Source organism: Camelus dromedarius, chromosome 20 (assembly GCF_036321535.1).
Source record: "Camelus dromedarius isolate mCamDro1 chromosome 20, mCamDro1.pat, whole genome shotgun sequence".
Taxonomy (NCBI): domain Eukaryota; kingdom Metazoa; phylum Chordata; class Mammalia; order Artiodactyla; family Camelidae; genus Camelus; species Camelus dromedarius.
The window spans coordinates 18445095-18470426 of record NC_087455.1 but is presented as its reverse complement, the minus strand read 5'-3'; the positions used below and the strand labels follow the sequence as shown (position 1 = coordinate 18470426).

Here is a 25332-nt window from a genome sequence, read left to right as displayed (position 1 = left end):
AAATAGGACTGGTAAGACCTTCGATTATGCAGAGTGAGTGATTACAGGCAATGTACATATAATACACAGTACACAATGCTCTGTAGCTTATTTAAATTATTTAATGCTAAACTGAAGTCTCTTCTTATCTCAGTGTTATTAAAACATTTTTAATGAGCTTTCTAAAGCACCTGTTAATGAAATACCACACAGGCCAGTTGCCTCAAGTCCGTAAGAGTAAGACATTTTGCTGTGTTCACCTACCATAATTGCACTGAACATTATTTCTCACTCATATTCTAAATGAAGAATTTTATAAAACAAAATTAATTACCTGAGAAAACCACAAGACAATGTAAACTCTTCAGGAATGGATTCTACTCCCAACTGTGCCACTAACCAGGAAACTGAGTAAGCCACTCCACGTGAACCTCTCAGGCTCCTCACTTGTAAATCAAAGAAATTGTGCTAACAGTCCCTGGTCTTCTCCCGCGTCTTCCAGATCTAAAAGAGCTATTACTGAATTACAACTGAGCATCTCCAGATATGCTGGTGAATATGGGAACAGATATATCCTAATACCTGCCAGAATGGACTGAAGAGAAATCCCAACCTTAATCCTGGATATTTCACACATTTAACATTAATATTACAGAAGTTCAGAGGAAACAGGGAGATCCTGGCTGGTAAAAAATAAAATAAAATACACGTAATGCACCAAAGTTCTTTTAAATTGCAAACATCTGAGTGCCTAGAATAAAACAGCCTTGGTTCGTTTCTAGAGGTATTGCTTCAATAAGAAAAAGATTTATAGACCAAACTGCAATACCATGGTATTACCCTTAGTAAGAATATACTTTGTATTACTATTTGTTCAAAGTATTATGAGGATGTGAAGTCAATTGAGGTAACATTTTATCAAAGTTAAAAGTGACCAATTAAAACTTATACAGAAAATGAACAATAAAAAATAATTTTTTAAACAATTCCATTTATAATAGCATCAGAAAGAATAAAATACGTAGGAACAAACTTGACCAATGAAATAATCTGTACACTGAAAATTACAAAACACTGCTGAAAGAAAGTAAAGATGACACAAATAAATGGAAAGACGTCAACCCGTTTTCATGGATTGGAAGATTTAATATTGTTAAAGTGTCCATATTATTCAACACAATCTACAGATTCAATGTAATCCCTATCAAAATGCCAATGACAGAAGTAGGCAAAAAAAATCTAAAATGCATATGGAATCTCAAAGGACCCTCAACAGGCAAAATAATCCTGAGAAAGAAAAACACAAGCTGGAGACATCAAACGTCTTGATTCCAAAACATATTACAAAGCAACAATAATCAAAACAGTATGGTACTGGCATAAAATTCCAAGAAGGAAATACACAGTAGACCCTTTGTAACACTGGTCTTGGCAATGATTTCTTGGATATTACCCCAAAAGCCAGGCCACAAAAGCAAAAATACACAAGTTGAATTATATTAAACTAAGAAGCTTCTGCATAACAACAACAACAAAAAAAAACCAATTAAAAGAGTGAAAAAGGAAACCTATGGAATGGAAGAAAATATTTGCAAACCATATATACTATAAGGAGCTAATATCCAAAATATATAAAGAATTCCTTCAACTGAACAAAAATTTAAAAATCCTAAAATGATCAAAGGACTTGAATAATGATTTCTCCTTCTAAAGAAGACATAAAAATGGCCAACAAGCATATGAAGAGATGCTCAACATCACTAATCATCAGAGAAATGCAAATCAAAACTACAATGAAAGATTACCTTACACCTGACGGCTATCATCAATAAGACAACAAATAACAAGTGTTGGCAAGAATGTGGAGAAAAGGGAACCTTTGTGCACTGTTGGTGGGAATGCAAACTGATGTAGCCACTGTGGAAAACAATATGAAAGTTCTTCAAAAAATTAAATATACAATTATCTTATGATCCAACAAATCTCATTTCTGAAGAGATTATATATCCAAGAGAACTGAAAACAAGATCTCAAAGAGGTATTTGCACATTATTCACAGTAGCCAAATAATCTAAATATCCATTAACAAACGAATGGAAAAAATATGTACACATAAAAGGGAATATTCAGCCTTAAAAAAGAAGGAAATCCAAAAAATTAAATTAAATTAAATTAAAATAAAATAAAACGTAAAAAAAAGAGAAGGAAATCCTGCCAAATGTTACAACATGGATGAACCTTGAGGACATTAAGCTGAGTAAAATAAGCCAGTCATAAAAAGACTGCATAATTCCACTTATATAAGGTATCTATAGCAGTCAAACTCTTATGAACATAAGGTTAATACTATTGTACATTTAATAATTAAAATGATATATTTTTTAACTACCATAAAAAAATAAAAGTTATACATGCAAAATGAGTTCTGACAGTTCAGACAAGTGGGAAATTATTTTCAACTAGATTTTTTTTTAATCCTTTCGGATGCTTACTGTGACCTGTGGTGTGAGCCTTTAACTCCTACTAGCCATCCCTAACAAAGCAATTACACTTGTAGCACAAAAATAAAATGCTTAAGGATTGTCTTCCTTCTTTTTTTTTTTTTAAAGGAATGTCTTTTGAAATAGGTAGATCAATTCATCTCTTCTTAAACAGTAAGTCAAATACTACAGAAGGAAATGGGTGTTGGGCATAAAGATGATCCTGTCCTTCACAATGTATTTGGCAAGACGGTTTCCTAATGGACAAGTTAACATCAGCACAGCTCCAATCTAGATTATTAACATCAGAATCACAAATTCCAAATAAGGAAAGGCCAAGCTAATCAAGTTTTTGATAATAAATCTTCATTTCAGAGAATGTGTTATCATTTTTTCAAGAAACAGCCTGACAGGCTCCCAACAACAGATCGTCAAAGGTTATGGTGAGAACTGGATTAATAACCATTTGTGTGCACTGCAAAGACATAGTTACGATGAGTACCCTTACCTTCATCAAAGTCAGCATCGTCTTCTGTGTGCTGGGGGAAAGGAAAGCAGTTGGTAATTTCAAGCCGATCTTCTACAACAAGGCCCAAAAGCACTCCTTGAACCACCTCAGTTCCTTGTCCTTCTTCTTGGTAATGTTTGATTATCTTTAATACCACCTAAAAGAAAACACAGAAAGGAGCTTAAATACCATTCTTATAGTTTACACTTTATTTCAAAGAAAAAATAAATTTTACTGGTGGGTTTGCAAACCCACAAATTTATATAATAGAACTAACCAAATTTCTTACAAATCATTTCCTTTGCCCTTACATAAACAATGAAGTCTTACATAGTCTAAATGTACATCTGAAACTCCTGAAATTTGGAGACACGTCAAACACATCCACGTAATAGCACTCATAACCTTCAAGTCAAGACTCCCCAAGGGTCTGGCATCCAACAGTTCCTTCAGCCAAACAATATCACCTCAACCTGCGATTATTACAAAGAAAGTGATCCTGTTCACCTTTGTTAAGAGAAAGATAATTTCCTGCCATAGATGATAAAAGTATCAATAAGACACAGAGATAAAGACCTCAATTACCTGAACACCTAAAAGCAGGGCCCTCTGACAAATTCTCAACACCTCAAGATGGTTCTTGAACAGGGCATCTCAGTCAGAGGAAGCAACAATGGGAATGGGTATCCAAGAAGAATCTGCTTGGTAATGGAGAACACAAAGAGAATCCAGTCTCCAGGACTGACTATTTCTTCTCAACCAGAAGGACATACCAAATAGCTTCTAATGGAATTGCCGGCTCTTATATTACTCCCTCCTTCAATATTTCCATAAAGATAAAGAGGTAACACTACATGACTGAAAAGGCAATTAATTTAAAATTTCACAGTAACAGTAATGATTAATAATAATTCCCACAACATGAGTTTGTTAATATATTAAAGGGCTTTGAATGGTGCTTGGCACATAGTATTTATTAATCGTAGTAGTCTGTTATTCAGTACAAGCCCATGGGATAACGCAGTCTAAAATATAATAGAAGGTTCTCAGAGGGAAAAATAAGTCTAACAATAAAGTGGTAATTAGTATTTTACTGATCAGTGTTTCATTTAAAATACATTATTGATAGAAATTAATCATCAGTAACCAGTTAATAATAAAGGTTACAATTATTGAACATCATGGTGCCAGGCAGTATTCTAATTATTTTAAACACATTATCAAATCATGTAATTCTCACAACTACCCTAGGAGGAAAGCATTATTATACTTATTTTACAAATAGGAAAATTTAAGCAGAGAGAAGTAAATGGCTAAAGATAACACATCCAGTTAGAGCCAAGACTTAAACTAAGTCTAACCCCAAAGCTTGAGTGTATACTTTAATAACAAGGAGATGATTTTCATATCAGTAACTAAATAATTAAAACCATGGGTTAGTAGTAACATGAAGCAAAGACTCTGTGATGAGTAGACTCAAAAAGACTTTACACCAGTAAGATCCAGACCTCCTAAGGACAGCAAGCAGTTAGCAGGGAAAAGGGCTTAATGTGGGAAGGACACTAACTGGTAAGACTGACAGACCTTCAACGCCATGAAGAAAGTGCACAAACCTTACACATTCCTATGTAAAAGACCTCTCCACTTCTTGAAGGCATAAAATGGGCTTTAAGAGTCATGAAGAATAGGTAGGAGTTCTAGCTCCATCATTTATTAGCTGTGACCTTGGAAAAGCTATTTAATCTTTCTAAGTTTTGGATTTCTAACAAGAAATGGAGCTGTTTCATAGCATTACTGACACAACTAAAAATGAGAAAGTATAAATACTTCACACAGAATTTGCCATGCAATAAATGCTCAATAAATAATCAACATTATTGACTTTGTCAATAAAAGGAAAGCAGAACTATTTAATTCCTATTCAACTTTCCTCTCTGCCATGGACAATCATTTTCACACTTAAACAAAACTGATAAAGAGTTACTACAAACACACCCACCAATTTGCCTAGATTACCTAGCTTCTACGATACTTAACCCTATTACAGAGATCACTGAACCACAGTTGAAATCAAAGTAAAGGAGAGGTGCTAGAAGACATCTGAGCTTAACGCATATCTTTGCACAAATTCTAGAACCGATTCCTAAACAGCTGATTCCTATGTGTGCTGAAAGGAGTATTGATGACTAGGACCTAGTATAGTTTCACAAAAAGCTGGGCCAAAATAACCTTATTTCCTTTTATAAAGAAAAGAAATGAGAAAGAATAATTACTATGTTTAAAAACCAACCAGCATAGTTCAAAAATGTCTTATATTGACACACTATCTTAACTCTTACCAATGTGAACTGTAAAGGGATTGGAGGCCATGTAACCAAACAGCACAGCCTGCCCCAAGAATCAATGCAATTTATACAGCAACCACAGAAGTACAGTGCTTAAAGTCAGAGAAACAATTACTTCACTCTTTTCAGCATTGCTGACCAGCTATATCCAGTTCTCTATGATGACCAAGAGAAAATTTACCAGTAAGAGTACTCAACTGAGCAATGGGAAAAGCAGCAGTTTAACTATCTGCTAAAGATAATCAACATGAGTAAGTATACCCAGAAAGGTAAATTGTAAGAAAGCTTAAAACCCTGTGATGAGAACCAGTTCTCTGAATTCAAATCTCTCTCCAGGCTAGGGACAATCACAGAGAGCACCTTCCAAATAGTGAGGCACTAGAGAGAGGATGCGTCTTACTTTGAAAGGCTAATGAAGGACCACAAGTGATAGCTTCAGGGAAGAAGGTCTCAATTTTAAGGATGAACTCTCCCTAGCACTTACAGCTATCCAAAATAGAAAGCCTTTAGAAAAGGCCTGGCGATCACTAAAATAATTTCTAACTCTAATATTTATGATTTTGCCAGTTTAATAAAATGTGATGAAATAAAGCATTCAGAAAAAAAACTTTATCAAAACTAAGCAGACTCATTCTTCATTGTGACATTTTATAATCTTCCTATTTCCTACATACACACTAAAATCTCAATTCTTTGGTTTAAAAAAGAATGTAGTGGAATCTCATTACAAACTTCAGAGCAGGCTCATTTCGATGTCAAAAGGAAACTCCTATCTTGTGGTGGCTCACAGCGAAAGAGAATGTGGCGGTGAATGTATGTATGTTCATGCATAGCTGAGGGATTGTGCTCCACACTGGAATTTGACACAGCATTGTGGGTGACTCTAGCTCAATGAAAGAAATGTTTAAAAAATAAATAAATAAATAAATAAAAGGAAACTCCTGATCAGAAGTAACCAACTGACATAAAGGCTTTTGATATCCTGCATAAATACCCAAGAACTTACTGTATATATAAAAACACTCCATAGATTATATTGGTATTTATAAGTAAGACAATATCCATGTTCCACTCATGGTCTCCCCTCTTACATGTTATAAAAAGGAAGGGACGTTTTACTCATCACATCTTCAACCCCCAACACAGGTACTCGCACATAAAAGATACTCAAAATATACCTGTTAAAGGAATGCATGGTAAACATTTATTGATCACTTATTGCCAAGCACTCCAAGTGTCTCACATGGCTACATATTACAGCCATCACTATTTTTTAAACAATGATGCCTGAAACCCAACCCCTGAAATTCAGAGTTAATTAATCTGGGTTGGGGTTCCTATATTGGTTTTGGGGGTTGGGTTTCTTTTTCTTAATTTTGGTTTCTATTTTCGTTTTTAGGTTGTCCACATGATTCTAACATTCTACTTCATTCTACCTTTTGATGAGGTAGCATGGACCAGCCTTCTTTTTTTGTTTTGTTTTGCTTTAACTCATTTAATCCTCGTAATCATTCCGTGAAGTAATATTATTTTCCCATTTTTACAGAGCAGGAAACAGAGAATCTGACATGGATTTATTAAACCAGGGAGGTGAGATCTGACTTCTGACTCCAATGTACATTTAATCACTTCACAACAACTGAGTAACTTTATGCCCTAAGCCTGTTTTTCATAGAATGCAGTGGCAACAGCTCTGAAAGAAGTCTCTGTGACCAAGCTGTAGATTCAGGGCTTCTGCATGGAGTAAGACAAGTTCAGTGAAGGGTTTATGGGGTCAGGCAGCAAAAAGACTGAGGGAATGGTGGTGGTCGTGACATTTTTTTGTGCCCTGGTCACTAGAAGGAGCATGAGCAGGAAACTGCCATTGGTGGCAAGAGAGCAATTCAGCTCTTTAACAGCACTATTCTCACGAGCCACAAGATGGGAATGTTCCACCACACAAGTCCTGTTGTACTCATGCTTACTGACTTTTCATTTTCTCTTCCTCCAGCCAATCATATGCTTCTGTTCATATTTTTAATTAACCCTGTTTACCGATGTCATCTTCCCCCGTTCTTATAAGATACATGGGAAGCTTAATAGCTCTTCAAAAGAAAAACATATTCCTATATTGTATTTTGTTTTTAAGTATCACAAATGATCCCACATACTCAGGAGCTCCCTATCACTTGTTCTCAGATTTTTAAATAAATGAAAAGAGGTCTTCACCCTGGCTACATATTACAGCCATCAGTATTTTTAAAATACTGATGCCTGAAATCCAGCCCCTGAAATTCAGAGTTAATTAATCTAGGTTGGGGTTCCTATACTGGTTTGGGGGTTGGGTTTCTCTTTTTTTAATTTTGGTTTCCATTTTTGTTTTTAGGCTGTCCATGTGATTCTAACACTCTACTTCATTCTATCTTTTGATGACCAGCCTTCCTTTTTTGTTTTGTTTTGCTATCACTCTTCACATGACTGCAATGCACACAACTGGCTAAGCCACAAGTTTCTTTTCCTGTTTCAAGACAGTGTTGCTGAAAAGTGAGTACACTGAGAAATAGACCTCAAAATGAACCTTTAATTTATAAAAGCATAAATATCACCCCCTAATAAGAGGAACTCAAGCCCTACTTGGAAGGATCACTACACTATAGATATGAGAGGAAAGTTAATGCAAGCAGTCCATCTGAGAAGCATTCAAGTGTCTGTAGCAGAGTAAGACTTATTCTTTATGGCTTGACTCCATATTTATGACTGCTTATAAACTACTGCGGACCAGGTTCCTTTATCCTATAAACTAGTGGGTAAATGAAGATTCAACTATAAGTCATGCCTTAAAGGACAGAAACAAACTGGCCAGCAGAGCCCTAAATTACCAAATTCTTCTACATCTACCTAAAACCGTCATACTCTGGGTCTAAATGCTTACTAACCTATTTGGTGTGCCCCGCACAGTAAGTATTGTTCTTGGAATAGGTCTGCTGCTCTCTAGAACCATCTCCTAGCTTTCTAAGGTGTCCATGTTCCCAGGATGGGTGGATCTTAAAGAATCCCAAGTTGCAAGATAGTAAACAGATTTCCTATCTGCTGAAATTACCCTAGAGGAACCACTTCTACCTACTACTGTATATTATTCAGTGCCAACAATTTGAGAAAGCAAAGCATACTATTTCATAATCTCTGATGAACAAAATACTATTTCTTTAAGTGCCTGGCTTTTTTAAAAAATGAAAATCTAACTGTCCAAAAGGCTTAAAAACAGCAAAGGATTTAACTTCTAAGACAACAAATATTCCCAATGTTACAGGATAAAATATTAATAATCTAAAATAGCCAAATAAATTAATTATACCAGGAGTCAATCAAAAAGAACATTTAGCAGAATCTCTAATACCTCTTGATTAAAATCGTATCAAAAACTTTCAGTTCTATACCAGGGAACAATTTAAATCTGGCCAAAATAAAGATTGTATTTTCTAATGAATTAGAATAATTTTCTATCAAATATGATATCTACAAAGACCAGTTACTACAGAACAACTTGGAAGCCCTGCACAAAATTACTAGAATTCTGCTATTTTCAGTTTTTCCCATGCTCTCATTAATCCATTCACCTAGATATTCTCTGAGTGACTTCTACAGGCCAGTTATACCTCTGCCAGATCCTGTGAATATGAAACTAAGTCCAACACATAAGATCTTTACTTTCATGGAGCTTATATTTTAGAATATCAGTTCTCAAATCTTTTGGTCAAAGGGCCCTTCTAAGACTCTTAAAAATTACTGTTGACCCCCAGGAACTTTTATATTGATTTTTACAAACTAACAACTCAAACCAAAAAAATGTTAAAAATATTACTTAACAAAATAAATGCATCACACACTAACTTAGACTACATTTTTATGAATAACTATTTTCCAAAAAAAATAATTTGTTAAGGATAGAAGAATGACATTGTTTTACATTTCTGTAAATTCTATTAATGTCTAGTTTAATAAGACAAATGGATTCTCATATCTGCTTCTGTATTCAACATTTTATATAACACATCATGTAGCATCTGGAAACCTCCATTAAACACTCATGAAAAAATGAGAGTAAAAATGACAAGTTAATGTTTAATTATTATTAGGAAAACAGTTTTGATATCTGAGACCCTCTAAAAGAGTGCTGGGAATTCTCACACCTTAAGAACAACTACTCTTAGAGTGACAACTAAGAAAATTAATGTGCTTACAGATTGTAAAAAGCGCTATGAAGACAATAAATAGGAAAAAGTACCATTAGCTAGAGTGACCTGGAAAAGGCCTCCCTTTGAGACAACACCTAAGCAGAAAACTGAAGAACAAGCAGTCAGCCCTATGAAGATCTGGATGAAGAGAATACTTGCCACCTATGGATTTTAAAAGCTATTACCAAAAAATGGCTAAGATTTGCTTTTCATAAAGTAAACAAGTTGTGTTTTAGGGGAACAAAAAGGCCTAAAGTATATAATTAATAAACCCAATCTTCCTGGCAGAAATAATTATGTCTTCAGATACTATTACATAATTCAGGACTAACAATTTCCTAACTTTTTTTGATGAATTATGAAACAATATATTAATAAAATCCTTTCAGGAAAGCTTTGTCATGGCTTTTATAATCAGCAATAGTTCTAATACCAGTGTCAAGGTCAATCTTTACCTAGTAAACATATGTCTACAAAGTTACCACCTAAAATTCCTCTAATGAAGGTAAAAACTCTAATAAATTTTTGAGTTAAAAACTGAACTAAGAAATATATCTGGAACTTTCAGGCCTTGCAATATACCAACATAAAGTACCTCAACCTCCTCTACTCCTGTGTACATGAAGAAATGGTGAACAGGCTGCATTTCTGAAAAGCTGAAATAAACAGTCAATCAAGCCAGAAGAGAAAACTCACAAACCTGGGCACTAACCCTGTGAGTTAATACAGCAGTATCCAAAGGTATATCAGACCTAGGTACACTGCCCAAGACAAAGAAGCTGGGCTGCAGCCCAATTCCTGTCCTGGGTCAGGAGGTGGAGTCTTGGATCTGTTTGACTCAGGGAAATGTAAATTGAGAACTTCCCAAAAAGCAAGAGCTCAATGAAAATTGCTAAGGGAATAGTAGAAAACAGTAATTACAGTATCTTATAGTTAAATATAAACCACTACATGACCCAAATTCCTGCTCCTCAGAATTTACCCAAGAAAAATCAAAACGTTATCTATACAAAGATATGTTCATGAATGTTCATGGTAGCGTTACTCTTAACAGTCAAAACCTGAAGGCAATCCAAAGGTCTACCAAACACAGATGCATAAACAAACTGCAGTGGTATATCCATTCTACGGAATACTACTCGGCTATAAAAAGGGACAAAGTATCAATACAACAACAGGGAACAATCTCAAAAACATCATAGTAAGTGAAAGAAGTCAAACAAAATGCTATACACTCTATGACTTTCTTTATACAGAATTCTAGACAAGGCAAAACTATAGCTGACAGTGCCTGAAGCCAAGGTGAAGGGGAGGATACTGAGGCACAAGGGCACAGTCTTCAAGGTGAGGCAACTATTTTACATCTTGACTGTGGTGCCCTTTATACATTTATTTAAAACACTGAAGTTCATCAAACCGTACATTTAAAATGAGTGGATTTTATTGTGTATAAATAATACCTTAACTTTAAAAAACTGTACATATTTTTTAAAAGTCTACTGATGGAGAAACAACTCATATGTGTACCCACTCTCAATTCTGTCCTCAATTCCAGAGCTCAAAGACCCCCTGAAATGCTATAAGGTCCAAGGAAGTAGATTAAAAACCACTGCTATATTCCAATATTATTTATGTTTTATGTATGTATATATAAACTCTCAAGTTTAAAATAACTAAAGTTTACAATAAGCATAAGTAATCAAAAACAAATCGAACTGTATTATTTTATAAGTCGAAGAAGTATGACACTTAGAATTTTTCTTTTAAAGTACTTTAGAATTTAATGAGATTAATTAGGTAATTAATAGATAATTTCAGTTACCTAGAAAAATCTATGTAAAACTAATTCACCAGAAATTGGGTAAATGTTTAAATGTTTATAAACAATCACATAATACACTGCCCCCTCAAAAAAAAGACATGGCTAAAAAATAGTCCACACTACCCAAAATTCTGTTAACAAGTATACTTCTCAAAGTGTATAAGCCTTAAAAGCAAACATTCAAACTTGACAACTATAGACGAACTCAAAGAGATCTAAGAACCTCTTGAAATCACATGTCTATGTACTGAGGGCGTTTTCATGGAAGAAAGGTCCATGGTATTTGTTAGATTCTCAAAGAGGCCCGTGACACACCAAGGGTTAGAAAGAGTTTTAAAAATTAATAGTAATAAAAATTTATTATATACATGCAGATATGTATTTATGTCTGTATAAACCAGGATATGTGGAATCTTTGTATTATTTACTTAGTTATAAGCATATATTTGTTTTTAATTCAAAAACATCAAATAAAGAAAAACAAGGGGAAAGATTTTTAAATACAGTAAGCATTGCAATTTACTGTGTGGAGTTTCACAAAGAACAAACTAATTTAAAAAAAAAAAAGAACAGACTAATTTAATTTCCTTTTTTGACAGTGCCACTGAGTTGACAAAATGATGTGGACATAATATATCTTGATTTTAGCATGTTCTTTTGGGTACATTAAAAAAATATATGGACTGAATGAAGCACAGTTAAATGGCCCTGAAAGGAGAAGGAAAAAAAAAATCCACACACTATAAGCCCGAGCATCTGCTGACTTTAAACTCTAATCTCCTATTGCTATGGTTACTCTTCAACTCAATTCACAGATGTCACTGCACACACATACACAAATTACCAGAAAATACACATATGTATACAACATTAAGGTTAAAGAGGTAACTTCTGGATATATAGACTAGTTTTCAACAAGCAAAGTGATCTCTTTAAGAGAATCCTAACCTAAGCCAATTATAAGTCAGCAAAATATCAATTCAGACTTTGTGTCAACTTATGGCAATAAATCTTCACCAGGAAAAGCAGGTTTCCCACTGTCCCTGTAATACACATAAAAGGGGTCTGTTGAAAGTGCAGTTTAAATGATTGGGGACCTAGGTAGTTTTAAATTATTAGAACTATACCATCTATCATTTTTAACCCTCTTTTATAAAGCTAAGCTCTTAAGGAATGCTCAGAAGTTGCAACCTGTATTGTGCACCTACAGTAAGCAAACATCAAATCGACTTATCTTCACAGATTAAGAAATGCTGACGTTATTAAAATGTTTTACCACTGAACCTAATAATAAAAAAAGTAAATCTAGTGGTATGTAGTGATCACAATACTATTTTAGATAAGGTTCTACTAAATGTTATTAGATTCTGGTTATAGGAACATGCTGTTATCTAAAATAGGTATGAAAATCATTTACAACTGTGCTTCTCAAACTACAAGTTAACAAAGAACTAATCATCCTTCAGTCCATCAAAGGCCAATATTTTAGGCAAAAAATAAAAAATGTTTACTAGAAAGTGAAAAAAAATTTAAAAGACATAGAGAATATAAGCCTAGGGATCGCAAGCTTAGCTACACAGCAATATTAAACTGCTGTTAAAGTTTCTAAACACTCAGTCTCAATCCTGTGCTTATCTTGGGCAGACCAGCAAACAGTTCAGGGACCATACCGCACATTTCAGGCAGCCCTGGTTTACGGAACCTGTAATATTAGGCAGGTACAGTTCTATCCCAATTCCAGAAGTTGTGAACATTCAGACTTTGTAATCAAATACTTCTTAAAGTATCTCACTGATAATGAAGTCTTTCAAAATCTAAGATTATCTCAATAGATGTGAACTCTAAACTATGTAGCTATCAAACCCATAGCTCCCACCACTCCCCCAGCAAGCTGCTGCTATAGGAGAGGAGAGGCATGCTCCTCAGCTGAGGTCAGATCACGGTTCTCTTAGTTTTGATTCTATTTTGAACATTGTATTTTTAAGAAGGGTAAAAATAAACTCATTTCAGCAGCAGGAACCTACTTTGAATCACATGCTCTGTAAGACAGAGGTGAGACAGTGAATTTATTACCAAGTGAGCCCAGCTGAAGCCCCAACCTGCAAACCTTGATCTACTGTCTTCCACTCGTCCAATGCAGTAACTCTAGAACTAATCTACTAACCATTATTTTTGTGAAAAAAAATAATGTTCAAGTGAGAGAGAAAACACTAGTAAAAGCTTAAAATTAATTCTTATGAGTATGCACAAATGTGAACCTCAGGTCTATCCTGTAAAGCAGGAAAATTATACAGCACAGTTGAGAGACAAAGCACTAGAATTCAGAAAACTAAGTTTGAAATGCCAGCTCTGTGGCCTTAGGCAGGCTACCTTGTCCATCCTAGCCTCACTCACCTCCTGTGGAGATAAGTCAGTCAGTACTTTTCTCATAGCATTATTACAAGGGTTAAAAAAAATAATACATCCAAAGTACCTAGCACATTGTGCCTAGTAAATCCTGTGTTAGCTTCTATTACAACTACCATTATTACGATAAACATTTCACCTCATCTCATTCACTCATCCATCCATCTATCCCACAAATATTTAGTGAGTGACTAGAATATGCCAAGTACCCTCCTGGCACTGACACTTGTCTTCCCAGAATGTTCAGTCTATTCCTCAGAGATTTTTTTCTTAGTCTAATAAGCTATAAATATGACTTATTAGAAATCAACCACCTGACACCAAACTTCCATTTTTGTTAAGATTTATCAGTCATCTCTACCAAGAGTTATCTCTTATAACAACCAATATCACAGGGTTTCAAGACAAGATATTTTTAATCTGTATTAAAAAGTCAAGAGTACGATTAAATTGATTTATTCAACATATTGTGTATATGTGTGTTTATGGACAGATGTAAGTTTCCTTAAAAACATCATTATCCTTGCTAAAAATAAAGAATAGATCTACTCCAAGAGCTTCTTAAAAGTCTAAAATAAAAAGGCAAAGCCCAAACTGCACCAGTTGCTGGCCAGTTGGAGAAGAGGTCAGACAGGATGCATAATTCCTAGCTGGCTTTACTCCAGTTTTGTAGATTCTGGGAGGTAAAGTCCACAGCCTGAATTTCTCACATCAATCACTGTCAAAGAACAGCTATTACTGTAGAAGAATTTTAGTCTCAAAGAAACTGTAATGCCACAGAATCTCCCCTTAGCATATTCTGTAGAGTCAGTATCTAGACTTTCATTTAATTCTGGCTTCTTTCACTGACTAATCTGTGAACTTGGCAGTTTTCTTATTTGGTTAAGCCTGGATCATTTTTTCTAACACTGAACAAAGAAGGCAGTTATTGCCAAAATGTAAATTCAAAAAGCAGAAAGCAGTATTAGTCTTAAATTTAACACATTTTATGGCTCAAGTGGGATGGGGTTACATTTCATAACTGGCTGAGTCAAATAATAAATAGGATTTAAATCACTGCTGTTAAGTTCTGATGTGAAAGAAATTCAACAAACTTTAATAGGAAAAAAAAAGATATTTTGCTCCTGATATCCATGGGATTAGTTATGATGTTCCAATACACTTAATCAATATTACCTCTATAATATTTCAGTTGAAAAAGTGTATTTCATTATTATTCTCCTGGATCTAATGCTCACTGATGGTCCGCAGTTTTAAAGTTAAATCAACTAATTGTTGGGAAAGAGGGGAGAAAGACAATGCAGCCTGGGTTTGAAGAAATTAAAAAGAATAGCTCTGCTCTCACCATAATAGTCATGAGAAAGCATAATGATGCAATCAAGCATACAAATGTATTATTTTAATTAATGTTAACTGATAAGGATATTTAACTTGTAACATTCCATTTTTACTTTACCAACTCAATATATATAACCAACCAGCAAATTTTCCCACATGTGGCTAAAAGGTCATTTTCCTCAAATAAAATGAGTGATAAAAAGGCTTACTGGAACAAAATTCATTTCCTCTCTCATTCAAAACAAACAAAAAAATTTCAAAGTTGTTATGAGCTGTCTGCTTCCTAACACAGTTTAAGTTTATTATATTCAGGAGCATGAACCACTGCTTAATTAGAAGGCCTTTAGGTGATTTTTAGGCACTCCAACTACAGTTTGTCTCTGCTTCCTTAATAGGAGGTAATACTTGCTAAAATAGATTCAAAGGAAACATTAAAAAGGAGTAACTGATTGCCTCTGGGAAGAGGGTGGTTGAAGACAGGGATGAAAGTGACAGTTTCTTGTCACTACCTACTCTTTTTTGCCTTTTGATTTGTGTACCACATGTACCCAGTGTAATGGCTGATGGCTGTGTTTAACAAGTTAAAAGCATTTCAACTTCCCAGTATAAAAAGTATACCACAGTAATCTCAGGGGAAGGTAATTAGTATTCACCTTTCTCCTCAAGAGGTCCTCCAGAACAAAACTGACGATTATGTATTTCTGCACAAAATGTAAAACAAGGGTTTTCTTCTACCCAAAAGGAAAAGATGTTGGTTTTGTTTTAAAGGCTACCCTTATATCAAACTTGAAAGCCCTCGTTTAGTAGAGGCTAAAAACAAAAAGTAAAGAGGATCTTAAAGTCTGTAAAGTTTGATTTTGTTTTGTGTAATGAGGATTTTTCAAAGGGTTTTTGCATTCTAGGACTACAGCTACTAAGGAAAGTGATCTTGAGAGAATCCAAGGGAACACTAAGGAACAATCAAATACCAGAAGACTAGGTGACTTGGGCATATGGTGATATCACCACAGGTCAGGAGATATGTACTGAATTGAATCATTGGAACAAGCACACTAACATGCATAGTTAAGTTTAAAATTAACTACGATTTTTAGAAATCACAACTTTTAGTCAGCAATGGTGCCAAGAAACAGCAATCCATACTCTGTAGGTGAGAAAGTAAACTATACTATACAGCTATTCCGGAGAGCCGTATGGAAACATGATTAATATGCTTAGAAACATGCACAACCACCCTTAACCCATTAATTTCAACCGAAGGTATTTATTAAAGCATCGGAGGAACACTAGAAAAATAAGTTCCAAAGCCCTAATGGTGCTACCCACCTTCAAGTTATGAGCTTATAAATTAATTCCCTTTGTGTGTTTTTTTTTTCTCCAAATTCTTCTTACAATGACTATATATTGTTTTTTTTTTTAAACATCCTATTTTAGCACATTACGGTTCTCCCATAGATAAATAAAGATTTGCTACTTATAGCAAATGAAACTAGTTGGGGACAGGGATGGAAGGTAAAGATATTGAGAAAAGAAAAATCTCATATTAATTATCAGGATACAATGAATACCTGTGGTGTTTAGTTACTATTTGGGGGAAAAATAAGATCTTAAAATTTTATGCCAAAATACAGTTGATACTCAGGCTCAAAGAGTAAAATAGCTTTATATTTTGACCAAGTTAATATTGAGTTACCACTATTTTGCTGAATCCATTTTTTTTCTTGTATGCTTGGGCTTAGTACCAACATCAACAAAAGGCAGGATACGACTCTGGTATATACCAGTATCCACTTCAGTCCTTTCAGTTTTGATGAAACAAGTACAGTAGAAATAAGACATATAGAAATTATACAATACTTTGCTATTAAATTTAATCTTTACAGGAGATAACCATATTATAGAAAGATCGTCTACAGTTTATTGTAAAAAAACAAAGCTATTTTCCCTTTAAGTATATTCTCCCATGCCCTGCCAAATGAAATAATATCCAAGTACCATTACTTAAATGGTATTTTACAAAAACAAAATTATGAACTAATTTCCCAGAGGAAAGCAAATGCAACCAAGTTTCATGTAAGTGCTGAAATTGGGAACTTTTATCTAAGAAACTAGAGTTGGTAAAGTAAAAGTGAGAGTATCTGACCACAAGAATAAGAACTGGCAAACACCCTATTCAAAGCCAAATGCTTTACAGAGCTTTTTCTCCCCAATACCGGCTCTACGGCTGAACTAAAAGTCCAGAAAAACGTTGCTGAGACTTAAAATACCTGTATAAAAACATAAAATCCTGGGTATTACGCAGAAGATGAGGATTTATAATAGGAGCTAATTGAAGCCAAAAGGTGACAAGAAAGCAAAAGAAAAGAAACCAGTAGTCTGAAGTAAAATACTTATTGTGCACTCACACCTTTTAATGTCAAAGCAGGCATTTGGGGATAATGTATGCCACTTCATCTAGGCCAGATATGCTGCAACAACTACAGTTTAAATCTCTCATATTCATTCCATTTACTGGGTAGAGCATCCAGTTTGGAACTCCACTGTAGCTAATACCAACTATTAAGATCAACTACCAAAACTGCTATTGACAATGATTAAACATCAGTAAGAAACTTTATATGTTAAGCTTTTATTTATTACAGTAAGAAGGCCATGCATTATCCTCATATTAAAGCAGAAGAAACTAAGGCCCAGAAATGCTCTGATTTATCAAATCATGTCCTCCAAGAGAAATACCACGTATGCTAGGCTCCTTAAATTATCCCCACAATAGCTACAAGAAATAACACTAATATAGCTTGTCATCACTGGTATAGAGGCCATAAACACAGGAAGCACTGTCAGGAAGTCTGGTTTTTTTTAAGGCAATGGATTTCACTGGGTACAAGACAGACTACTGGGATGTATTATATAACATGGGGAATATAGCCAATATTTTATAATAACTATAAATGGAGTGTAACCTTTAAAAATCGTACTAAAGAGAAAAAGGGCAATGGAGTCCAATAAGCTCTCAGACCTTAAGGGAAAGGAACAATGCCCAGGATACCTGCAGGGTTATCCAAATCTTGGAAGCATCCTGAGATGAAAAAGTCAGATGGATTTAGGTTTGCCTGCCTAAACTCCCTGACTTAGTGGCACCTAGTAGCACTCCTCCCAACTCTCCTTAATATAACTATTTACTTCTTCAATATTCCCCAGTATCTTAACCTGTGTGACTCACAAACTAAAGGTTGCCTTTTTCCCAACTTGAGATTATTTACTAAATTGAATTATTTTAGCTACAAATTTCCTAGAATGACAGATTTTCAAAGATAAAGATTCTATTATACAGTATTAGCTCTCGTACATTTTCAAGTTTTAAGTCCGTAAGATACCTAAATTTCGGAAAATACGCTTCCTAATGCTTGAGCAAGGAGCACCGGATTATTTTGTTAACACCTTTACTTCTATTTCCTCCATCCTAACACTAATCAAGTCACATAATCTATATATACCTGAGCTTCCTCATTTGTAAAACGGGGATAGTAATGGGTCCTACATCAAAGAATTGTTATATGGCTTCAGTGCTATAATATATATAAAGTTCTTTGAACAGTACCTGGCACATAATAAGAGTTAACATCTATTGAGTCCTTACGATGTAAGCAGCAGCTGTAATAATGGGAAGCAGAATGAATCGAGGATGGCAAGATCTGAGTTCAAGCTCTAGGATATATTTGCTTTATATCCTTGAAAAGCCACTCAGTTTCTATGAGTGACTGAGTCATACGTATACATGTATAACACTGGTTCTGTCAGCTCCTGGAGCTCCTAAGATATAGTAATGTATGTCAAATGCTTTTATCTACTGCTAAAAGCTATTACTTATAAGCAGTAACACTTTGCTTGCCAAAGCAAAGAAATATAACTAAGCAGTCAAAATGTCAGGCTGCCTACTAATTCAATCCTCATTCATGTTAAAAACAATGCTAACAAGACTGTTTATCTGGTTTTCATTCATAGCAAATGAAAAGCTGGAAATCAAGGCAGTGAAAGATAAATTTAACAACAGCTCCAACTCCCCCCACCAAAAAAAGATCACAATTAGAAAGATAAATTGTTCAAGGCACCTAAAATTCAAGACAGGGATATTTATTATTAAAATAAATAGATATAAATACCCTAAGGGATTCTTGAGGACGCTCGCCCAGTATGGGACAATAAATTATGTTTTAATGATAATACTAAGTCATCAAAATATGGTTAAGCTGTGTTCAATATTCCCTGATTAAAGAGGCAGAAAATTATGTAATACACTTCAGAAACATTTATAATTAAAATGGCTAAAATGTAAAAGTTCTGGAGCTTGAAAGAGTTTCAAGAAATACACATACACGTCAAAGTTACTCATTCTCCACTAAAGTCAGAAAACTGAAAGGAGCCAAGAGCACGTAATTTTTTGTTGTTAAAACATGAATAAAAGGCCAAAAACTATATTCGACTTGAGGCTAAGATTTCAGACGAAGCTTCCACTTCATAGAGCTTAACAAGCTTTATCTAGTCTTTGTAACTTCATATAGAAGCTACATACAGTATAAACAAAACAGAATGGTACGTGTCATAGCCCAGTATAAGCCCTTTAAAAATCTGAATTAGTCATTTCAGTTCACAAGCATTTCTTACCAACATTTTCTCATTAAAAATGAGAAACCATCAGGTAAGCACAGTAGAGATTAACATCTATTGTGAGGGTCAGACATAATCTAACCAATCCTTCCTGTTAACTGAATAGATGCTCAATTAACATCAGTGATTTTTTTTTAACAGAAAAGATGCCTGAAAAGACAAAGAAATATAAGCAAGTTTATAAAGTTAACTGGTCTCCTGGCCTCACTCACTCCTGTACTCTTTCCTCACTAACACACTATTAATTTCTACAAACCATTTACTAATCCAGTTTCCTCATGATTCATCTTCAAGAAAATTTCCATACACAGGACTGTATTAATTCACTCACAATATCTGAGCACTTTCTATGTGTCAGTCACTGTTCTAGACACTTGTAAATATTGTAGTGAACGAACTTGACATGGGTCCTGCTCTCAGGAAGTTGATATTTTACTGTGAGAAGACAAACGAGAATTTTAGACTGTAACAAGGGCTGAACAGGGTATATGAGTCAGTGACCTGATGGAGCCACTAAAGATTAGTCACAAAGCCCCTAAACATCTAAACTGACACCTGGATAACAAAAAAAGTATACATTAACTGACTTTTTCACTTATTAGTAACATACCCTACCTTACTTCTAGTAAAGGAGAAATAAGGTAGCTAACAATTTCAAACGATAAGATAACTTTTTACATAAAGGAGAAAATAAAATTTAAAAGGTATTAAATCTCAGTGGCAATGGGTTTTAAGCACTGGAACTATGTAAAATATCTATGTTTTACACTTTTGCCTTCAAGTCATCATCTCAGTGAGAAAGAAAAATGCATAAACAGTAAACCATTAATAAAAAACATATGATTGCATGCCAATGTGAGCGACACAAGCTGCCGTCATAAAAAGTTCAGAGAAAGGAAGAGATCGATGTGGCCCAGAACAGTACATTAATATGCTATAAATCACCTGAAACACCAGGTCAGAAGATTCTGAGACACTGTATTTCTGCATTTCTAACAAGCTATTAGGCAAGACCAATTCTCCTTGGACCACACTTTGAGTATCAAAAGTATAACGTAAAAAGGTAAGATTCAGACAGGTTTGAGATGAACAAGGTGGGTTTTACATGAAAATGCCAATAAGAAGAATTAGCTTGATCTTATCTAGGAAAATGAGAAGAATTAACTACAATGAAGATCCATTTTTCTATTCTGAAAGGATATACTAGCACTGACTCTGCACAAGGTACAATAAAAGACACACTGACAAGTCTATTGGAATAGACAGTTAAGATTATTGAGATACTATTTCACACAGGGGAAAAAAAACAAGCCATCTAACTGTCCAGTAACAGTCAGATGAGGAAAAGTATGTACTATTCATACAATGAAATACTACATAGTAATGAAAATGAAAATGAATTACACCATCTCATTCTAGAACAGACTAATCTCAAAATCATGGTGTAAGATATGCATATACAATTCAAGACACAGTAGAACATATACTATAACTTAATTCATATTTATTAATATAAACAGGCAAAATTAAACAAATCGTTTAGGAATACTCTGTGGTGAAGCCATAAAGAAAATGAAATCACTGAAACAAAGCTCACAATAGTGATTATAGGTTGCAGAGAAGGGATGGGAAGAAAGGATGAAATAGGGAAGAGGCTTCGAAGATATTCATAATGTTCTAGTCCTGAAGTTAAATGGCAGGTAAGTGGATGTTTATTTGATGATTGTTTAAGTTATGTTCTTATAGACACTATTTTGCATGAATGATATATTTTGAATTTTTTTTTTACAGCTCTTTCTTAACATTATCAATGATCTTTTAAAAAACTAAGTCAGGGAATCGGTGATGGTAGATTTCATAGCAGCGAGTAAAGAAAGAAAAGAAGACTACAAATAGAGACAATTTTTTAACCACTGACTTCAAAGGAAAAAAGTGGGGACTAAGAATGGAACACAGAGCACCAAGTAAAAATAGACAGCTGAATATGTTAATATGGGAAAGTCTGACAATAGTCACATATTAAAAGAAAAGTAATATTAAAGACATAGAAAATTGATGACCCAGGATTAAAGGCAGGAAAGGAAAGGCTCAAGAAGAAAAGAAAAACTGGCCCTGGCCAAAGTGCCAGGAACAAATGTGATTAAACATCAGCCTAACCAAATTAGTCCTGTGTGCCTGAAATGAACAGTTGCCATGAAGCTTGGTAATAGCAGTAAACAAACCTGAATAAAAAGCCAGAACAGCTTGGTGGGCCTTGAATTCACTGAAAAATAACTGAAAACATTTCAGGAGGGAAATTAAGGATCTGAACTTCTACATAAAGTGAATGTTTTAATGAAAGTATGAAGGATGGACTGAAGTGAGCTAAGAAAACAATTCAAGATGCCATTAAAATGATATATAAAAGAAGATAACAGGACATGAAACAGAAATGGTACAAAAAGAAAATTAAATCTTTTATTCATTAATTTATCCTATCTGTGTGAGTTAACTGATTCAGTTTTAGGAATATAACAGGTGAAAAAGCATAATCCCTGCCTGCCCTCAGTAGCTTATATTCTGGTGGGGAGCCAAACAAGAAAGCAAACCAGACAGTTATAGGCAGTGGGAAATGCTACAAAGGAAATACAGGGTGGTGTGATGGAGAGCGATGGGGATAGGGCTATTTTTGACAGGGTTGTTAGGTAAGGTCTTTTTTGAGATGGCAGCATGTAAGCTAAGGTTTAAAGACTCAAAAGAAGCCACAGAGAAGAAATATTTGAGAGTACTTCAGACAGAGAAAACAAAACACTGAAAGCTCATTATGACCGAAGCCCAGAAGAAAGTATGAGGTGAGTTTGAAGAAAGAGACAAGAATATCAGGACCTTTAAGACTGTGTTAAGAAGTCAATGTTTTTTATTGTAAGTGGTTGGTGGCATTTATATGAGAAGCAGATGGGAATCTGATACATTTTAGAGGTGTAACCAACAGGACTTGCTGAGGGACTGGATGCTGAAGGTTAAAAAAAAACAACAAGCATACGTTAAAATGCCTAGGTTTTTTGACTTCTTAAAATGGGTAGAGAGCAGTAGTTCTATTCACTAAGATGGGACAGACTGAGATAAAACCAATGAGGGGAAGAGAGGAAGGAGGGAAGAAATCATTAATTTTATTTTTGACACATTAAAGCTGAGGTGCCTATAATAACCAAACAGTGATATCAAGCAGGCAGTTGGGTATGTAAGAGTGGCATTCACAAACCACGTCTGCCAAGAAATAAAAACCTACCAGTTATCAGAATACAAACATTTAAATCTTTGAAAAAGGACCTGAAAGAGAGTCCACTACTATAATTACTACAAATAATAACAGCAACATCTAGGATTAAATGGTAGCACGCATATAAGGAAAATGAGGCACAAAGACGTTAACTAGCCCAATGTCATTTAGCTAATTTTAGACCTAGATTCCAACCCAAGCAGTCTGACTCTAGATTTGTGCTTTCATCTACTCTGTCAAGCAGAGACCAGGTAGAAGGAGATCTAAACCCAAATCCTGAGGCATTCCAATGTTCCCAGATGAGGAAAGGAGAAGCCAACATAAAAAAACGTTTATTGTAATTAAGTAGTTTCAGGTAAAGCGCTGAACCACAGGCTCAAAAGTAGATACAAAGTAAATCTCCACTTGGGGATTTACAGATGTCAGATCCCACCAGGGAAGCACTAAAGTTAACCTTACTCTCCCCTTCCAAAAGCCCGAGTCTTAGATCCTTTTCGACACCTCCGTCACCTACTCGTCTCCCTGAAGAGTCATTCTCCACAGACCCTCTCTCAGGCATCTCAAGACTCCAAGAATCTGTCCCACATACTCCTAGCCTAGGTCCCCTTTCTCAGCCCTCCACTCTCCCATGAAACGGCAAAAAAGGTTTCGGCGTCTCACGAACAAAAAGTGAAAATGAAGAAAGAGGGTTTTAGGGAAATACCCTGACCCAGCCTCAGCAAGTCCACACGGGAGACCGCCGGGAACAGCGTCTGGCGGGACCCGACTGGGAACTGCGCTCCCCACGTGGGCCTGAGGAGACGGAACCCCACTCACCAAGCCATCTATCTGCACTTGCTTCACGGCCGAATCTCCGGACCCGCCTTTGCTTTTGCCTTTCCCTGAAGCGCCGGTGGTGGAGCTGGAAGAGGTGGCGGCAGAGCCGGTGCCTTCCTTGCGGGACGCCATCTTTCCAGCCGGACAGGAAAAGAGAGAAACGTGAGTAACCGGAAGCGGAAGTATAAGCTTCGCGTGACGTCACGCGCAGTCCGGCGTTTGAGGGGCGGAGCTGGAAGGCAAGATTGACGGGGAAGACCCCGCCTCCCTTCTCCTTTCCAGGCTCACCTTCTTCGCTAGTGGAATCTTTGCGTATGTGTATTGTGCGTTTGTGGCTTCCTTGCTGTTGAATGCGTCAAGAAAAACAAGACATTTTAAAATGTTTTCCTCTTAATGTTTAGTCGGTCTCCACTCGGCAGTTGATGACAATAGCATGATACATTTATGTAGCATCTCATTCGTAAAAATGCTTTCATTTCTAATTTTTTTTTAGATGTATGCGATTGAGTTTATTGTAAGAAAGGTAAGAGAAAATGGGGTTGGAGAAAGAAAAGAGGTGGAGACAACTGGAGAAGGGTTTTCATACTGGGCTTCCTATCCACAGGCCTCAGTAGCCCTGCCATGAGTTTGCCCGATTCTTTCGCATCAAGAAGTTGATCTTGCGAGCCACTGCAGTGTTGTAGATTTGCCCGCAGATTTCATAGCTTTCCCTAGTTGCCAACGGCAAGGCTTCTCCTAGTACCGCCGTCGCTTTATGTCCTCAGTGACCCCATCCGTGGCAAAGACACCCAAGCTGGCTTTTTCCAACCATAGACTTCTTGCACTGCTTTCCCAGACAATCCCAGCCACATGGTTCGAATTTTCCGAATTCATAAAGAAGCCTCTTTAGGGTCCTGTATGCACCTTCCACGTTCCCTTTCCGTACTATCACAGTACTGGCAATGAACTTCAGATGTTTTGCCATGACCTTGGATTTAAGTCTTCAGTCTGCAGCACCTCTCACCCCTCAGCGTCCAGTCGATCCCTTTCTTTTCGAATTTTTTTAAACTAATCTCCATTCCCTATCTTGTAAACTGTGAAGAGCTATACTAACTCCCGTTACATATTAGGAAATTGCAGCATGATTTCTCTAACATCATTCTGTTGATTAATAGTCAGCCAGTACTGCAGTTTGTTTAAAAGTTCTTTGCAAGTTTTGTCCCTGGAAATATCCCACTAAGGTTTTCTAGTCATGTATGCTAATCACACTACATGAGGTTCTTGTAATCTGACCCAAGGCAGTGTATATGGGCCCTTTGCATGCAATATCCCAGAACCAAAAGGTACAAATAGAGAGAGAGAGGCCAAGAAGTAGAATTTTAAAAAGGAAATCAATATGATCACTCTAACTAGAAAAGGTCTAGAAGGAATGACACTTCCTTCACTTAGATTCCTGGCTTCCTTCCTATCTCACTGGCTGCTCCTTTCTTCTCAGTAACTTTTGCTGATTTCGTTACC

At 35.6% G+C, this 25332-nt stretch overlaps 1 protein-coding gene across 1 annotated transcript in view; it reads right to left on the bottom strand.

Moving 5' to 3' along the window:
- The window catches only part of EIF3H (eukaryotic translation initiation factor 3 subunit H), an 81297-nt gene extending 57296 nt beyond the window's left edge, over positions 1-24001 (bottom strand). The window contains exons 1-2 of the mRNA XM_031439522.2: positions 23836-24001; positions 2968-3124 (exon numbers count right to left, since the gene is read on the bottom strand). Of these exons, the coding sequence (XP_031295382.1) occupies positions 2968-3124; positions 23836-23967 (289 nt within the window). The 5' untranslated portion in view covers positions 23968-24001. The remainder of the gene's footprint in view (positions 1-2967; positions 3125-23835) is intronic.
- Between the last annotated feature and the right edge of the window lie 1331 nt (positions 24002-25332).